The sequence below is a fragment of the Sphaerodactylus townsendi genome, linkage group LG08 (assembly GCF_021028975.2).
Source record: "Sphaerodactylus townsendi isolate TG3544 linkage group LG08, MPM_Stown_v2.3, whole genome shotgun sequence".
In the NCBI taxonomy this organism is placed as follows: domain Eukaryota; kingdom Metazoa; phylum Chordata; class Lepidosauria; order Squamata; family Sphaerodactylidae; genus Sphaerodactylus; species Sphaerodactylus townsendi.
The window spans coordinates 60,281,452-60,294,284 of NC_059432.1; the positions used below are offsets into that span (position 1 = coordinate 60,281,452).

Here is a 12,833-nt window from a genome sequence, read left to right on the forward strand (position 1 = left end):
TAAAACATCCCTGACAAGTGTTCAACCAGCTACTGCCAGTGAGGAGGAACTCACCATCTCCCTAGGCAGCTAATTCCACTGCTGTACTCTAAAAAAACAACAACCCTACTATCCATAATTTATACCCATTGTTGTGAATCCTATCCTCTGCTGAAAACATAAATAGCTCCCTGCCTTCCTCTAAGTGACAGCTTTTCAAGTACTTAAAGAGCAATCACGCCTCCTTAACCTCCTCTTTTCAGACTGAACATTTCCAGGTCCCTCAGCCTTTCCTTGAAGGGCTCAGTCTCCTGGCCTGTGATCATCCTCGTCACTCTCCTCCAAACCTTCTCCATTCTGCCCCCATCCTTTTTGAAGTGAGGCCTCCAGAACTGCACACAGTGCTCTGGGGCAGCCTCTTTTTCAAATGCTGAGAAGAGCACAAGACAATGAGGCAACGTCACTCAAAGTGCAGAGGAATCTTCTTTATGATAGACGGGTTCAGACACCCTTGCCTTCTTTCTTTTCCATGAAGCCTGATTCCCTCACACCTCATTCAGTTCTCCAGTGGATTCCCCTACCAATAAGGTTATAACTGATGATGCCTCCTCTTTCTGTCACGAGACTGATGTCATGTGACTAATCTCATTTGATTTCTTGTGTTTGCCACTCTATGGGTTCTATGCCACATATTAGAGATTAACGGTGAGCTGTGTTATGGCTGTAAAGGTTGAAGGATAAGTCTTTCAGAAGAAGATCATCTTTGACCACTCAGAAATAACCTCACTCTTAATTGGTATAGCCTTATGGCTGAACATCTTTTGGCCATCTGCTGTTTGACAATATACAACTATTGCTTTCATTTCTCCATTTTCTGTTGCATGCAACTGTCTTTGATGAAAACTAATAACTAAGATTTTGTTAACACTCCCACCTATTGTCATAATCATTGAAAGATCAGTACATACAAAAATAGCATTTGTCCCAAGAACCATTAATTGGCTTAGATTTCCCTTTGCTTCTAAGACCACTTTACATTATAGTTTTTCTTACATTACGGTTAGTGAAAAGGTCTGGATTTCATCACGTATTAAATGATGGAGATATGCTAAGGCTAATGGAAATATAAAGTACAATACAGAGATAAAGGAAATAATGAGGAAGGAGACGGTTGACACTGGAGAAGGAGTAAAGTGAGACTGAGCAAAAGCTTGAAATAGGAGTGGAACTTGAGGAGGAACTTGGCAACAGAAAAGGAAGTTGAACATGGATCAGTAGGAGACCATTACATACTTATTGGCTTCATTTCTATCTTTTCTTTCTCTCAATTCCAGACCCAGAATGCATGAGGTAGGTTAGGATGAGAGTGTCAAGTGGCACAGGGTCCCCCAGCAAGCTTCAAAGGCATAGTGAGATTCTAGCCCAGGGGTAGGGAACCTGCGGCTCTCCAGATGTTCAGGAACTACAATTCCCATCAGCCCCTACCAGCATGGCCAATTGGCCATGCTGACAGAGGCTGATGGGAATTGCAGTTCTTGAACATCTGGAGAGCCGCAGGTTCCCTACCCCTGTTCTAGCCCAACGCATTAACCACACTGTCAAAACACATAACAAAAGCAGGAGACAGGAGGGGCGAAGAACAGGCCATGAAGTCATTTGTACTAGGACTCTTTTAGTTTTCTCTTGGATAGTTAAATAGACACAGCCACTCTGCACACCAGAAGATACCATAAATGGGTATCTGACTTTTCAATATGACCAGCACAAGCATGCTACTAAATCCTAACTATAATCTTCTCTTTTAAGGTCACCTTCATTGCTCTCTCCAGTCATCCTCAATTGAGACATGTTAAGAAGAACAGAGCATGTGGCTTAAATATTAGTATTTCAATTAAATACCGTATTGGAGTAGATGCTAAGCTGCATACACAGGAGTGGATTCTGCTCCACAGCCCCGCATTGTGGTGCTGAAGCAACAGACTCTTTGTTACTTCTAGCAAACTGGAGTGAAAAAAAATTAAGGGATTCACTACATTCATACATACAAGCAACACACATTGCCTTCCCCTACCACAATCATCCAACTTCATAGCTTCACATGCAAGTGATATCTGATCTTCAGCAAGTATGATTTCGTACTGAGGTTTTTAAATGTGCTTTTTCTTATTCTCCATTGAATTTGCTTGTTTCCCTTTCTTCTGTAACAGCATGCAGCCATAAACTCTCCATTAGCTTTTTTAAAAAATAAATAAAATCCACTATTTTCTATTCTTATCAGGCAGGTTTTTAAAGCCCCAGGAGAACTCTCTACACTGGAATTAAATGTATACAAAACCACCACTTTTTGCCAGTTTCTATGACTAAAAGCAAGAGGGAGACCTTTGTCAAATATTTTTTAAACGAGCATGCCAGTGTAGATACAGCCCATATATGCTCATTGGGTGAATAAACTGAATTCTGCCATGTGCCAGAGAGCAAAAGATAAGCAACAATGTGAAGGGATGTGCCACTGTAGTTGACCCCCCTCACACACATACACACAGTATTTCTCTTTTGGATGCTTTGATTCATCTCTCTGTTCAGGAAACAGGTTCCCTGGCAGTAAGCAGTAATAAAAGTCTTATAGTCAGGTCCATAATAGCTCCAAACTCTAATGTGAGTCCAAATCACCATTCCACTTTGCTCCCTTAGGCCAATTGCTTGACCTCCTTAGACCACAATCAAGCCCATTGTCAAACTGGGGAGAAGCAAGACCGCAGCAGTGAAAATAAAAAAAAAACCAGCTGCTATGATCTCCGATTACTTTTCCCCCTTGAAGGCAGAGTCGAGTTTAGCATTTGACTTTCCCAGTAGGTTCACTGTGGTGGCTGGCTTTTAAAAATAAAGCTAATTAATCACGAGCTAGAACATGTGCTTTCTCCCATGAGAGAGGAAGAGAAAATGTAAGCCTTCCCAGATCCTGGATGGATATAACTTTTTAAAGAGCATGCTGACTTGTTTTCACTTCTCACAAATACTCCAGTTACCCAGGTCATTCCATGTGTAAAATACACCTAATGTTCATTTGAAGCCAAATACTTCCTTCCATTACTATTAAGGAAGTGCAGAATGCTACCACACTGCACTAAATTATCTTAACATGGTTATTATCTAACATAAAATGATATTTTGTACAACAGTATCATAAGAAAGAATGTACATTCTTTTCTGAGATTCACCTACCTTTGGAAGGGGGGAACAAAATCTTCATTTACCCAAAGTATTAGGACCATTTTGAATACTTGTAACAAGCAACTGAAAAAAAGTATTGAAAATCTATACCAGCAACCTAGCTCTTTGGGTGGAACATTAAGACAAGAAAGTGGGAATAGCTGGCTTTGCTAAGTAGACCAAAGTTGCTTTTTTAAAAAATCAGGATTCTACATCACTCAAAGATAAGACGCACCTTTACAGGCCGTATAATTTTGTATTATTGTGAGCGACTGCAGAAATCACAGCTTGACCCAGACGAATACCAGTATGCATCCAAGTTCATGTTAGCTATTGCTAAATGAAGGTAATCCTTCAAAGATAAAACTCCCAGTTCATAAAGGCAGGCCAAACTATAAACAGTTTCCTCCCAACATCCCAGCGATATGGAAGGATAGTCTAGACAGGAAAGGATCAGGTCCCAACGGACCAGCAAAATGGAGGACAAAATAGTCATCCTAACTGTTGGGGAAACACCTTTTTCAGATCTGCATGTTCTGCTTTGAGTTTCTAATTGGTCTGTGCCTGGCTGCAGAAATATGCAAGAACAATAAAAGAAGAGACAGTAATGAGCGCCTTGTGACCAACAGGCTGTCCCCAGCCCCCTGAAGTTCGACTGCTTCCAACCTTCAGAGCAGTCTAGGCTTGAACGTCTCTCCCATCAAAATGAAACCAAACTGGGAGTCTTTCTTACGTCCGTCCACGGAGCCTCATAAAGCGAGACGCCAGCTAGAGAAGTGTCCCTAACCTAACAATGTCCCTTTCATTGCTCTATCCAGCAGACACTTTGCCCATAATAAAGCGACATTTAGCACAGCGCGAGCCAGAATCACTTCAAGAGCGCCACCTTTTGATAAAACTGAGCCGAAGAAATAAAATGCATCCATTCGCCTACAGGTTGGATTCAATGCAAACTTTCAGGGATGCCTCAGATCGTTTCAGGCATCTCCCGCATTTGCGGGGGCCGGGAAGCGGGAAGGTTAGAAACTGCCCTTGACTAAGAGAGGCGCGATCAGCGGAGCTTTCTGGGGTTTCCTCTGCTCTTATTGCAGAGCTTGATTGGGCGCGGGGGGGGGGGGGGGGTGTGCGAGCTCTGCCAGGGGATGTTGCCTTTCTTCATAAATCAAACCCTGGGTTTCCACAAGCAACCCCGCGGGCTCCTCGCCCCGCGTCTAGTGCAGAAGTGCTGAAGCGTCCCGGTGCATTCGACGTGCGTGCGACCAAAAGAGCACGGACGAGCCGAGGATCTGCAAACAGCCACGCAGGCCGGACAATTGCAACAGCCCCTCTCCGGCAATTTGGCTCTTCCGCAGCGTGAATTCCGCGTTTCCTACCGCGCGGTGATATCAGCGGGTAGGAGAAAAGGTTGCAGAGAGGGCTCGCCGGAGCCAGCCGTGTAATCCCGGAGTGACCGGAGGCTGCCTCCCAGGACGCCTGGGCAGTCTGCAGCCACTCCGAGATGAAACTGCTCCGGCGAGCCCTCTCTGCAACCTTTTCCCCCACCCGCTGATCTGTTTTCCCCCCAGCCCAAAACTTTTATCGGAGGGCGGGAAGCGAGCCCCAGAAGTCAAACTCGAGCTTCGCCCCCCCCCCGACCCTAAGCGGCTCTCCCCGCCACCACCACCCCCCAGGCCCCCTCGACTCACACTGCTGTTGTAGCCGGACCAGTGCACCATGGCTTGGTTGTGGGCCGCGTCCCCGGCCAGGGCAAAGGTCGTGCTGGTCAATTGCAGCTCCTCGCCGCTTCCTCGCTGCCTGCCCGGCCGGCCGTCCTCCTTTGAGCCTCTGCTTTGCGCTCGCGTGCCTCTCTGGCCGTCGGGGAAGGAGGCCGCCCAGCCGTCTCCTTCTGCCCCGAGATGGTCCGGGGCGAAAGGCCGCTGGTCCTCGCTGGTCCTCTTCGCCCGGGGCGGTCGAGAGGGGCCGTTGGGCGTGACCCCGACGGAAGGGCCTCCCCCCCGGGCATCTCCGGGAAACACCTGCACCCCCTTGTAGCCCAGAGCCGAGGATCCTCCGCTGCCCTTCAGCGCACCCCAGAGTTGACCGGGCGTGGGGCTCCTCCGCGCCCTCCTAGATCCCTTCCGGACGACCTCGGGGGCCACGCAGCCCAGCCCTGCCACCCCTTCGGCCGGCGACTGCCCCCTTCCCAAGCCCCGAGCCTCTCGGAGCTCCGCCGTCTCTCGGCCATTCTCCCCTCCTTCGTGGCTCCCGACGCCCCATCCTCCGCAGGGTGTCCCCTGCAGGCTTTGCCCTTCCTCGCCACCGCTTGGCCCGAGAGCCACTCCCCGAGGCACCTCCAGCGGCGACGGCGGCGGCTGCAGCAGCTTCCCCCGAAAAGATGCCGGAGCCGGAGAAGCAGAAAAGCAAGACCGGCAAGTTAGCTCAGCGCCGGTGAAGCGCCCAGCGCCGAGCAAAAGCCACGCCGAGGCGATCCAGGCAACGTAGCAGCCGGAGGACCAGCCGGCCCCTCTCTCCATACCTTGCAGGGGGACTTGGAGGCTTTGGAGGGGGATCCCTTCCAACGGGAGGGAGGGAGGGGAAAGCCGGCTGATTATTATGATTATCTCGCCGCCAAAGGTCTCTTCTTCCACCTTTTCCTCAGCCTCGGAGACGGCGGGCAGCTTTTATTTATTTATTTTGTAAAAACTCCCGTAGTTGGAATCTGTTCGTGCCCTGTTGGTGGATTTTCCCCCCGTCTCTCTCTCTCTCTCTCTCTTTCCTTTCTTTCTTTTTTCCTTTCTTTTTTTTTAAAAAAAGTGCTTTTCAGTGAAACGGTGCACGTTCGAGGATCTGATCAAGTAAGCGGGTAGCACCGCCAAGGGGAGGAGCTGCTGCGCCCGAGCCAAACGCGACGGGTGGAATAGACCGGCGATTCACCAACCACGCTGCACTGCCGGGGCAATCCGGAGCGGCGCGGGCGCGCCGGTGTGTGTCTCCCCCCTCTCTGTGTGTGAACGCAACGAGTGCGAGAAACTACATCGGCGTGCGTGGGCAGGAAAACAACAACAGCCAAAGAGAAGCCCGGAGCGGGATTTCGCCTCGCTTGCTGGATGAATGGGAAGCGGCGGCTGGCGACAAACCCATACAGCCGGCGCACCAGGTTTCCCAGCAGCGCCCAGAAAAGGGACCTCCTGTATCTCCCCCGCTTTGGTAGTCTCTGCGTAAATCACTGAAATAACAGCCGGGAGGGGGGTGGGATGTGTGGGTGGGTCGGTGGGTGGGTGCGCGAACAAGAGAAAGCAAGAAATCTTCAGACTGATATATTTCAGTACGTTCGGAATAAATCCGGCGGATTTCAATAGGAATTACTCAGTAGGACCAGAGTTCTGGATTCCCTGTGGTTGGCTAAGCGTGCAAACGAAAAGTGATTTCAGCATTTCTTTTTTTTAGCCAGCCTGAGCTCCCGGGCAAATGAGCAGCTGGAGCCTGAAGGCACCTACTCGGAAGTAAGTCCCCGCTGACCTTAATGGGCTCCAAGTCCAAGCAAGTAGTAAAGCGTAGAATTGCCCTTCCACGGGTGGACTTTCATTAGAGCATCACAGAATCCCGCCTTGTGTCTCTCTAGGACGGTTAGCACAGTCTCTCCTGCCGAGCTACAAGTGACCAGTGAAATAAGAATTCTCAATTGACTTCTTTTTGCAAAGAAGGACCATAAAAAGGACCATCTAACGTGGGGGAAATATTAAAATGAAAAGGAATAACAAAGACAATAACCAGCAACACACACAAAGAGCAGGGAGCACAGAACAGGTGCTTTTTCCTATGCAGCCTTAACGTAGGTTCTGTATGCGCAGGGCAGGTAACTAAAGTGTGTCTGTGTTCTCAAATAGAGTTTCTCCAATTGCTCGCGGTTCCAGCTCTATAGAAGCCCCCCTTTAGAGGAAAGGACGCTTCCTCTCGCAAGTCAGCGTGGTTTTTTTAAAAAATCACCTTCGGCAGGCGGATCCAAACACCTGGTCAGCATTTGAGGACTAAGATTTCTGGTTTCAGTCCCAAATTCAAAGCAGGGGTTGCAAAGGGTTAATTTCAGTCTCCGGGCCAGGTGGGGGGGGGGGGAGGATGAGAAAAAGGGCGAGAGCGGCTGCTGCTTCTCTGCACCAGTCCTTGGGCATTCGTCGGTCACGTTCACTCTCCGGGAAGCCGTATCCGCTCGTGTGCGATTAACAGGCTGATTAAAGAGCCTTCCAGGGCGGCCGGAGGGGGGGGGATTCTCCTATCCCAGACCGCCAATTTCAATTTCCAGCAAGTCCAATAATTTATTTTAGAGTGATTCATTTTGCCCTCCTACTGGAGCTCCGTTCATCCATTCTTCTTCATCCTCCCAGCCTAAGGATTTCAGCCAGGAAATAATTTCAGTTAGATATATATAGAGAGAGACATCAAATGACAAGTGAAAGTTAACCATGTTTTGTCAGAAGTCAGTCCCTAGGATTTCAATGAGATCTGCCACCTGTAGGAAGGGTGATGCCTCTTTTATCAGTTCCATCCATCCACCACTGTCCCTCACCGCCAGCTCAAGCTTCTCCCTTCCTGGTTTCTGCCATAGAAGTCCCCCACCCCACCCCACCCCACCCCACGCTATGACAACTAACTAGAACCTTCTGGTTCAGAAGCAGTTGGCAACAAGTCTAGAGAAAAAAATATCTGGTCCCTTTAAAACAGGCTTAAAGTGTGGGAATGGACAGCTGAAGCTTTTCATGGAACAGGGGTAAATAAGTCACCTGGTAACATCCCATGTAGCCACAATTAAAGGGACAAGTCTTTTTTCTGCAGGCTGGGGAAGCTGGGGATGAGCAGTGCCTTCCTCATGCTCTTTAAGGTCCAAGAGATATTAGAATGACTGAGGCTAGCAGCAGAAGGTTGGACTAGCTGTAGACAATGGACGTCCCATTGTAGCAAGCTGAGCATGGTTGAGGTGGGATCTGAATCTCAAGCACCAGTTCTTTTCCTTATCAGTTAGTACCAATCCTTGGACCTAACCTTGGATGGAATACATGCCCTGAATTACTCCTCCCCATGCAAATCCTTGCATTTACCAGAGGTGGGATGGTGGGGGAGAACCAAATCCCAGCAACCTCAGGGAGTCATGCAGCCCCCATTGCTTCTTCCCACGCTGCGTCAATTGCTGGACTTCACAGGCACAGCTTAGGGCAAAAATACAAGAGCAATACAATGAAGAGCTGATCTGTGTTGGATTGTACCCTTTGCTGGGGCTGGTTCCAGTCTTTCCCTCCAATTCATTTTTTCAATAAATTTGCGTGGAGTCCCCTACCCCCCAATTCTGCTCAAAATGAATTCTGAATTCCTCCCAACTACTCCCTCATATCCCCTCTCTCTAAAAGAAATGTTTTTTTAAAAAAAAAATCCACATTGCAATCTTGGTCTCCCTGGATTTTCATTAACCTGAAGAACCAGACTTCCTGTTTTCATCCACCAGTTCAGAAACAGATTCTTTGAGGTGTTCTCATCTTCATTCTTCAGGCTTGCCAACAACCCAAGCCTAATGCCTCTGTCCCATATGCAGAAAAAGCAAACATACAACCATGAAAATGGGCAGTTGCTGTCCAACTAGCAGCCCCACAAGATAGCCCACCTACCTCCGCCACTCATTTCTCTCTCATTGCGCAATTCTAAGTGCCTAAATGTAGAAGTGGCCAGTGAATAAGCCCTGCAAACACTTCTGGCATTTTTGCAATCGTGTAGTACCACCAACTGTAGCTCAGCTTCTTAACAAACCTAAAAATAACTCTAAACCAATGTTAGCAGCGTGTATTCATACAGTTCTATGAATGTCTTTTCCCTTCTCCAAAATGGTGAGTGTCAGCCAGGCCAACACACTTGGGTTGCTAGGTTTTTGAAACTGGTGCCTCTCGCTGTTACTTTGATCTGTAAGCAAAGAGCTGTTGGTGTTGTTTAACTTTACGCCATGAAAAAACTGACCATTTCCACTGGCGCTGAACAAGAAGCCCCTACTGGCCACTTTGTAAGTCAACTAGAGCTGTGATCATGCAGTGAAACAGCACACACATTTATTCAGAACATGGAAAGTAAACCTCACAGGATTCAAGGGAAGTTATTCTGATGAAAGGATTACAACATGCAGCCTACGTGATCACTCCAAATTCACTCCTACACAGTTTCATGGGGCTTACTCCCAAATAGCACACGTAGATGAGCAGCTTCATGGCTGAATATGGTTTTTAACCCTTCCATAGATCCCTTCTCTCTTTCCTGATCCTTGTCAACAAGCTCCAGTTCATTTTCATTTAATCATCTGTGCTAACCATCACTCCCCCATTCACTGTCACTGACATTCCAAAGGATCCAGAATGATCTAGAATTAGATACAAAATCACCCACTGGTTTGACTCATAACCTATTTGCAAGTTGAAATCAGGACTGCTGAACATTCAGTGATCTGTTCACTTGTGTTAAAAACAAGTTTCATATGTTGAACCGGGGGGGGGGGGGGCTGATTATACATGCATGTTCTCATACTGTTTTCCCACAGTACAGGAACAGCATTTCAAGTGGTGAGAAAGAAATAGTCTGCTTTTTGCCACATTTTAAACCACCCAAACACAAACATTTCACAGTTGGTAACTTTCCATAGTGAGGTGTCTCCCTCTATTCCACCTGGCTCAGTGTTCATTCATCTCAAAAGGAGACAAATTGTTTGGATCTGGGACAAAATGCTTATAGGCATTTTCAACAGACCTTGTAAGGATTGTAGAAGGGATTTTTTTTGACACCCTTTCTCTTCTGCCAGACCCTTTTACACTTATGTGATTAACACCAGAGATGTCTTGAACCTACATGGCTTGTGCTATTTATGGACTCATGCCAGCATGACCCAGTGTTTGGTGACAGAAAAGCCAGGCAAATTGTCCAGATGGAGAATACTCTGAAAATGCATGTTCTCACACTGCCTCGTGGAAACAAATCAGTACTTTCTTTCAGGGCGGACTTCGCATCCCCCAGGCTACAATGTGACTCTTCTCTTGCCTTGTGAAGAGCAGCTACTCTTGATTGGCTTCAAATCATTTGATGTTTGGGTTACAAAGCTGACCTGGCCAACATAGTACTGAACTCAAGTGTAAAAAATTCTGGTGGCCCAGAGGAGACTTTTCTCTAACATTTCATTCTTTATTCTCCTATTGAGATGTCAACATAAAAACAGTTTGGACTGATCATCATATTAATGAAGAAAACAAGTATGCCTCTGCACATATAAAGATTACCTATTGCCTCACCACTGTGAAACCACTGACAATACTGCCTTTTTCATGTAAGATCCCTGCCTCTCCATATGAAATGCAGAATTAATGTCAAGCTTTTTCCCAGCCTTTTCCCCATTGTGGGATTCAGTTGCCCTTTCCTCACAAATCTCCTAAAATGATTATGAAATCCCTCCCCACCCCCTTTGTTCACACCCACCCACTTGAAACAATTCCTGGCTGCCATTTTGTGATGATTTCCCCTTTTCAAAAATTCTGTGTTGAATTGATGCTTCAATGCTTCAGAGCTTTGTGCTGCCTTCTCTGCTCCTTGTACACTTGATGCTGTGAAGTTGCCCCCCCCACCCCCAAAAGAACAAACAGCTAAATGCTGCAAATAAACAGATGAGAGGGGGACTGAGTGAGCTCAGAAGATGGCACCAAGGAGGAAGTTCAGGGAAACAGTGAAGCGTGTAATTAACAGATAGTACAGCAACTGAAGACGTTTTCAAAACATTTGAGCCAGAGAATCATTTTTAAAAAGGGATTCATTTGAAACATTTTGAGACTGGAAATAAAACATTTGGGGGTGAAAACAGTGCAGAACTCCAGGGAGGAAACATTTTATTTTCTACCTCAAAATGTTTTAAATGAATTGTAAGGAAAAGCCCAGTTGTAGTTCTGCCTTTTAAAAAACAAACTTCAGTGTTACTAATCTCCACACATTTGATAATATTTTCAAACTGGAGGATATGATATCTAGGCTTACATAAACCCTGGTAGACCATTAATACCATGAGCTATTGTATGGAGCTTCACAAAGTTCTGACCCTTTCCAATTGTTGTCAATACTTAGTCCTCATCATGGGAATGAAGACCCAAATACTTCATCTACAGAAACACCAGAATCATCATCTTGGTCTGAGCTTTAACTCTCACTCATCCATCCCATCCCATCCCATCCCATCTTCCAGCATCTTTGTAGACAGTTGGTGATGCTGCCAGAGAAGAGGGACAATCTAAGACCTATGAGTAAAGACTCCTCTACCGCCTGAGCAGAGCACTATCCCCACTCGGCATGACATTCAGCTCTGCTTCCCAAACTGATATTAAATTATTATACATTATTTATAGTCTTAAGTCATTTCAGGAACAATTGCGAAACTTGCTACAAGCAATTCTGGGCTCACAGAACACAGCAGGATTAAGTAACAGGAAACCTTCCTCTGAGTAGATAACATCAATGTACTGTGATTTCTCACACATGAACTTTACTCAGCATCTCAGACATGAGGAGCTTACTCCACTGAGAGATGTGTTTGAGTTTAGTCTCTTACATTCAGAACTCTCCTAGGATCACTCCTAAAAATCTTCTCAGGCCAGCAGAGCACAAAAATATGCTGGCGTAATGAACAAAAACATAGGAAGAGCCATGCTGGATCAGACCAAAGGCTTGTCTAGTCCAGCATTCTATTCACACAGTGGCCAGTCAGGGATACTGCCTATCTCTAGGAAGCCTACAAACAGGCATGTTGAAACATCTGGACACCATTTAATCTGTGAAGACAATTACTGGCTGATCCCTTACACTGCAAGGATTCCACAAGCACAAGAAGAAAAAGTGGGTAGAGTGAGAGATGTGGTGGAATAACATTAGCATGAAGGCTTCATCAGGGTTTTTTCCTACCCCTGCAATGCCATCATGTTCTGCCATTAAAAGTGGTAGAGTCAGTTAAAGCACTCCTACATGAAGTTATGGCATAATGTAGCAGTGGCTTGGCCAGCCCACAAAACCAGCTCTTGAGTTTCCTGATGCCAGCTAAAAGGAACATTATCAGTTTATCTTAATTTCAGTTTTCAGACTTTCCAAGCCCTAAGTTTTCCCTAAAGTTTAGTTTGTATGAAAGATGCTATCTAAAATTACCCCAATTAGGATTCAGATGTGTCACTGCCAAAGAAAAAGATTGTGGTTGTGGGCAAAGAGTAAGTTAGGAGGACACAAAAGCACATCCTGAATTGTGAAACAATGTTTCTGAAAACACCATTTTGCATAGGAACAATGGGATCATTTTAACAGGGTGCATCCCACTTAAAGACTTTTGATAGTGCTGTATGTTGTCATTAATCCCTACTTTCTGATCTCAAATCACTCAGAAACATACTTGCACAAATCTAAAGAGACTGTACTATCAACAGAAGTCAAGGAGTTTTAAAGAATAACAGATGGGCAGCCCAATCCAGAGGGTGGAGCCAAGTATCCCTCTGAAGCCAGTGTACCCCTGTGCTGGTGTGTATGCCCATTCCAGCAGTTCAAGGGGCAAATGTACCAGTGGAGAAGCAACTTACCCTGGTTCTGCAGCACCCAACCTGAAAGCATGCTTCTACACCTAT

General features: G+C 46.4%; 1 protein-coding gene across 1 annotated transcript in view; it reads right to left on the reverse strand.

Moving 5' to 3' along the window:
• Positions 1–6,383, reverse strand: part of SORCS3 (sortilin related VPS10 domain containing receptor 3) — a 597,918-nt gene extending 591,535 nt beyond the window's left edge. The window contains exon 1 of the mRNA XM_048505478.1: positions 4,875–6,383. Within this exon, the coding sequence (XP_048361435.1) occupies positions 4,875–5,702 (828 nt within the window). The 5' untranslated portion in view covers positions 5,703–6,383. The remainder of the gene's footprint in view (positions 1–4,874) is intronic.
• Between the last annotated feature and the right edge of the window lie 6,450 nt (positions 6,384–12,833).